Source organism: Manacus vitellinus, unplaced genomic scaffold (genome assembly GCF_001715985.3).
Source record: "Manacus vitellinus isolate BGI_N305 unplaced genomic scaffold, ASM171598v3 scaffold_11_pilon, whole genome shotgun sequence".
Classification (NCBI taxonomy): domain Eukaryota; kingdom Metazoa; phylum Chordata; class Aves; order Passeriformes; family Pipridae; genus Manacus; species Manacus vitellinus.
In genome coordinates, this window is record NW_021938895.1 from 2515865 (window position 1) to 2522095 (window position 6231).

The 6231-nt window shown below is 42.8% G+C and overlaps 2 protein-coding genes across 2 annotated transcripts; both read right to left on the reverse strand.

The window, feature by feature from the left end:
• Nucleotides 1-1559: 1559 nt before the first annotated feature.
• Nucleotides 1560-2558, reverse strand: LOC112841569 (taste receptor type 2 member 9-like). The gene has a single exon (XM_025896788.2). The coding sequence runs from the start codon at nucleotides 2511-2513 to the stop codon at nucleotides 1560-1562; it is 954 nt and encodes a 317-aa protein (XP_025752573.1). The 5' UTR covers nucleotides 2514-2558.
• A 2541-nt stretch (nucleotides 2559-5099) lies between these two features.
• On the reverse strand, nucleotides 5100-6047 carry LOC103755552 (taste receptor type 2 member 9). Its single transcript, XM_008921503.3, has one exon. The coding sequence runs from the start codon at nucleotides 6039-6041 to the stop codon at nucleotides 5100-5102; it is 942 nt and encodes a 313-aa protein (XP_008919751.3). The 5' UTR covers nucleotides 6042-6047.
• Nucleotides 6048-6231: the final 184 nt, after the last annotated feature.

Consider the following 6231-nt stretch of genomic DNA (forward strand, 5'->3'; position numbering starts at 1 on the left):
TGAGTGGGGCTGGTGCACAGGGCAGTGATGCTGTGCTGGGTGTCATGTTCTCAGGGCTTTCCTGGAGATGGCAGAAGGTATCTGCAGTGTGGTTTGCTGGGGCTGCCTTGTTTTGTGTGGTGCTGACATTGGCAAGATGCTGGTTTTGCCTGCTGCGTGTTGTGGTATGTGAGGTTGTGAGGGATGATGTTGCATGGGAAGTAGGGAATCAGATGGGTCTTCCAGGGTCTTGTGAAATCAATTGGAACTGTCCTGTTAAAGGGCGAAGTGCACAAGCAACACAAGGGAGAGAAGGGAGGTGTGTTGGTGCCTGTCCTTTCAAGGCCTTTCAGTGGGGAGATGTGTCCAGATGAGATTTTTAAGATTCACCTCAGGACTTGAGCTGGTGAGAGAAATGACCAATTCAGGTTCTGCTCAGTTCATGCTGGAACTATTTCATGTTTAGAGGACCTGCTGTGGAGGGTTGACCTTGGGCAGCTGCCAGCCCCCCACCCAGCTGCTCCTTCAAACTCACCCATACACAGGGCAGGCATGGAAGAGCTCATGGGTCAAGATAAAGGCAGGGGGAACACTCACTCATTTGTTATTTTGTCATGACAAAACAGACTCGAATTGGGGAAAATGAACTGAATTTATTTCCTATTGAAAACAGAGTAGGATGATGAGGAACAAACACAAAACTAGAAACAGATGTCTCCAATCCCCCTGTTCATCCCAGACTCAACTCCACTCTGTCATTTCCAGCTTCTCCACTTCCTCTCCGTCAGCAGCACAGGGGGAAGGAGAATGGGGATTGCAGTCAGTTCATAATGTGTTGTCTTGTCCACTCCTTCCTTCTCATGGTCTTCCCCTGATCCAGCACAAATCCTATTTCGTGGTTATTTTACTGGGCCAGTGTCCATTTGGAAAAGTCAGTCTCACCTACAAGTAAAAGCAGAGCAGGAGAGCAGTCACACAGAGCAGGGCAATCCTGTTCTTGCAGGAAGTGGGGCAGAGAGGACCCCTGGTGTGGGCAGTGGGCTCTGCACCCACCTGTGCCCCCCACGGCCATTCCTGCATCACTGTTTGTGTGTCAGTGACCACCTGTGGAGAGTGACAGGGATCAACGTGTTCACACATCAGTTATCAACCACTGCCCAACAGTTATACAGCTCATCATATTACACTAGAACAGCAGAAAGTAACGTAAACTAAAACAGAGATAAACCTGTTGTTATTTTGGTTGTTTCAGTCAGCAAATACTAAAGTGTTTGAGGAAAGTTTGCAGTATTGTTATTGCCCTTCTGTAACCAGCCCATGTACCAGGTCTAAATAAATTTTTTATTGGCAATAATTTAACTCAAAGAATTACCTGGATGAAATTGTAATTGAAAATATTTTATTTAAGCCACACTATTTTAGTTCATAGGATTTGAATGATATCTTCTTAATCTCAGTGATAAAGACTGAACATCTGTATGATCTACATTGCCTGGAGAGTTGCATGAGAGATTAAATGACTCCCTTTCTAGAATGAAATATCGACATTTTGCAAGTGCTACAGCAGTTTTTTACAGTTCCTACCTCATGCAAGCCTTGAACGTCACAGAGAGCAGAATCCTTAGCAATGTCTTTTCCAGTTTGGGATTGCCAAAAATGAGAATAAGTGAATGAGCACCCGGAAAAGCGTATTGAAATACTAAAATGAGAAACGTCACAGGACTTCCCTTCCTCGTGGCATAAACCAGTGTCAAGATCAAAGATGCAAAGTTGATGCTGTACATTACAAAAAAGGAGAGAATGGATTTCATAGCTTTGATGTGGGCATCCATGCTGAGGTCCTTCATGGAGTTTGTCTGCATGTTGTGTTTGTGTTTCCAGAGGGAAAAGAGAAGGAGAAGGGCAGAAAAGGTGACTGCCATGAATGAAACAGCATATCCAAAGCCAGCAATAAAAAAAGAAGGGAAAAAATGTTTATCCATTTTGATACTTGCTTTCCAAAAATTACCTCGTCCAGTGGAATTGCGGTTGTTACAGTGCGGTTTATTAGCGATATCATAGACAATGATGCCAATAACCAGGGAGAAAAGCACTGACCCCAACAAGAGCCAGGGCACAATCCTGTCAATTTTTACTTTCAGGTAGATGAAGAAGCTGTTCCTGAAATTGGCAATTTTTATGCAATAAAAAACACAAAGACAGGCTGAAAACCACAGACTGGAATAACTTAAAAAGCTCTGAATAGATGCAACTAGTTGAAGTGTGGGTTGAACATACAGGAAATGGGGATAAATTATTGAAAGAAAGAAATATACCCATGAGATGCACAAATACCAAAACCGGGAGCATCCCAGTAACAGCAAGATCTTCTCATTAGAGTTCAAGGTTTTCTTCTTGACCCAAGCCATGCAAATCACAGAAACAATGAAAGCATTTATCCACATGCCAGCAAACGCCTCAAGGGTCACTATAGCCACAGCTGTGGCATCATATGAAGTGATATTGAACTGTTCTTGAGAGTGACAAGCTTCCATCCTGGGAGCTGGGAGCAGTGCTGTGCTGGACAAGGGGCTGTTGCACCAATGCCAAACACAGGTCAGCGGCTGCTGTTGCCTGAGTGTCAGGTCTGGAAAGAGGAGCTTTATAGAGCTGCTGGTGGGGGGGATTTTGGTGCCACTGGTCTTGAGAGCAGGGCAGGTGCAGGGATGTAAATGTGCTGGGTATCCCCTTACCTGGTGTCAGTGTCAGTTTGCAGGATTTGCATGTTGGTTCAGGAGGGCTGTGTTGGGTGGCACAAAGAGCGGAGAGGTTTTTGTGCTGTGGACAGCGTGGTGATTCTGTGACTGACCCATTTTGATCCCTGTGAGGCTTCAGGATCTGGACTTTTCTGTGCTTCAGTCAACTACAATGAGCAAATTAGTTTTGTCTGCAGTCATTCAAAAATATTATTTCTTTTCATAGTTTTTATATTGTTGGATGTTAGCGTATTGCCTTGAGAGAATTTTCATTTTCTGATATTGCCTGTTTTCTTCTTTATCCTTTACTCTGAATTTCCTCTTGTTTTGCTGAAAAAACCACAATAAATGGTGTAGGTGGCTTTTTTTGCTTGTTTGTTTGTTTTCCTTCTTTCTTTCTTCTTCTCTCTAGATGTATATGAGAAGAATAGATGTTATGTGTAATACAACAGGTCTGAAGATGAAGTGTCTCTGATGGGATTGTGCTTGTACAGGGAAATTAAATGAAGATATTACACCAAAAGGACCATACCGGGACTGGAGTTTGTGTTCAGTTCTACTTGGAGAATCTCACACCTTTAAAAAAATAAGGATGTAAATCAGAGTCTCAAATGCTGGGTTTTTAAAGCAGGAAGATGTTGGTCAGGCGCTTGAAATACAGATGTCTGCTTTTAATTCAAATCCATGCTCTCCAGCACCACTTGAGAAGGGGAAAGAATCTCTCCGTTTTTCATCTACCAGCCACTTTTGGATGCCCTTTTTGCATCTCATGTAGCACCAGACCCGTGTGTTTCTGCATCAGAAGAATTGGATCAGACTGAATTGCTTCCACCTGAACTTGGTTCAGGCTGAACCTCTTCCCTCTCCACAATCCTTGTCTTTCTCCTTTATATGGGAAATCCCAGATGAGTAGCCTAACTAGTTAGTTCACTAACTACTTAGGCTCTTAGTCCTGCAGTTTCTACTGGGGGAATCCATTGCATCCATAACTAAACTTTAATGCTCAGAAGGCCACAATTGGTTCAGGATGCAATCCTGAGAAACAGAATAAAAATCTCCTCTGGGCAGGTATTATAAACTTTATATGGAAATCTTAATTCAACCCCAAATCCTCCTTAGACAGAGAAGGAGGACTAGCATTTTATAAAGTGGCATTAGTTATTTGTTTACTTGTTTCTGGGCAGTTGCTGTTTAAAGAGAGATGGGTTGGTTGGTGTGAGGCAGCCTGAGAGATTGTGTGGTGTTTGGGAAAGGAGATATTACAGTGGTTGAGAGGTTGCTCTGGCCTAAATGGTTGTTTCTCGCATTTCATGAAGAGGAAGGAAGCGTGTTTGAAGGTGTTATTATGAGAAATGCAAAACTGGCGCTTGGGGTGAGGTAAAATGTCCCCCTGAGCCTGAGCTGGTGACAGAGATGAACAAATAAGATTCTGTTCTGTGGATGCTGGAACTATTTTAAATTTACATGGCTTGCTGTATATGGTTAAATTTGGACACCTGCTGGACCCTCATGCAGCCTCTCCTTCACTCCCACTCTACAACAGGGCAGAGAGGGAAGATAGGATAGAAACACTCATGGCTCAAGATAAAGACAGAGAGATCACTCACCAGTTACTGTCACAAGCAAAATAGACTTGACTTGGGGAAAATTAAATTTATTGCCAATTGAATATAGAGTAGGATAATAAGAAAAAAACACAAAACTAGAACCCCTCGCCTTCTCCCCTCCTTCATTACTGGCCAAAATTCACTCTCACATTCCCACCTTCTCCACCTCCTCCCCCTCAGTGGCAGAGTGTGACAGAAAAGGGAGTTTGTGGTCAGTTCATAACATGTTGTCTCCTCCACTTCTTTTTCTTCCTGCTCTTCCTCTGCTCAGGTGTGGGTCCCACCCATGGGCTGCAGTCCTTCAGCATAAGCCAGTTCCAGCATGGGGTCTCCATAGGATGCAGTCCTTCAGGGAACGCCCAACCCACCCACGCTGACAGGCACTGATACAACTGGAAATATTACAAGGAACAGAGCCACAGCAGAAAGAAATGTAAACCAAAATAGAGATAAACCTGTTGTTCAGTTCAGTCATTTCAATCAGCAAATGCCAAAGTGTTTGAGGAAGGTTTGCAGTATTGTCATTGCCTTTTTACATACAGCCCATGTGACCAGAGCTAAATGAATTTGTTATTGACAATAATTTAGCTCAAAGGTTTATCTAAATGAAGTGATAATGATTTAACGCATACTCATGTGGTTTAAAGAATTTTCATGAAGTTTTCTAGAACATCTGTATCATCCACACTACCTGGAAAATTGCATTACAGATTAAAAGATTTGTTTTCTATAATGAAATATCAGTATTTTTCAAGGGCTCCAGCTTTTACTACAGTTCCTACCTCATGCAAAACTTACACTTCACACAGGCCAGAATCCTTAGCATTGACTTTTCCAATTTGGGATTGCTGAAAATCAGAATAAGGGAATGAACAACAGCAAAGGTGTAGAGAAGTACATAAAGAAGAAATACCACAGGACTTCCATTCTCTGTGGTATAAACCATATTCAATATCAAACATGCGAAGTTGATGCTGTATATTACAAAGAAGGAGAGAATAAATTTCATGGCTTTGATGTGGGCATCCATGCTGAGGTTCATCATTGTCTCCATGTTGCGTTTGTGTCTCCAGAGAGAAAAGAGAAGGAGAAGGGCAGACAAGATGACTGCCATGAATGAAGTGACAAACTCAAAGCCATAGATTAAAAAAATAGACAAAATATGTTCCTCCATTCTGATACTCACTTTTGAAAAATTTCCTTCACTGGTGGAATTGTTACAGTGTGGTTTATGAACAAAATCATAGACAAGGATTCCAATAACCAGGGAGAAAAGCACTGACCCCAACAAGAGCCAGGGCACCATCCTGTCAATTTTTACTTTCAGGTAGATGAAGAAGCTGTTCCTGAAATTGGCAATTTTTATACAATAAAAACCACAAAGACAGGCTGAAACCCACAAATTGGAACACTCAAAAAAGTTCTGAATAGATAAAATTAGAGTATATGTGGGTGGAACATAAAAGTAATTGGGATAAATTATTGAAAAAAGGGAATATACCCATGAGAAGCACAAAACCCAAAACCGGGAGCATCCCAGAAACAGCAAGATCTTCTCATTAGAGTTCAAGGTTTTCCTTTTGATCCAGGCCATGCAAATCACAGAAAACATGAAAGCATTTATCCACATGCCAGCGAACGCTTCAAAGGTGATGATGGCCACAGCTGTGGCACCGTATGCAGTGACATTGGATTGCTCTGGAGGGTGACAAGCTTCCATCCTGGGAGCTGGGAGCAGTGCTGTGCTGGACAAGGGGCTGTTGCACCAATGCCAAACACAGGTCAGCGTCTGCTGTTGCCTGAGTGTCAGGTCTGGAAAGAGGAGCTTTATAGAGCTGCTGGTGGGGGGGATTTTGGTGGCGCTTGTCTTGAGAGCAGGGCAGGTGCAGGGATGTAAATGTGCTGGGTAT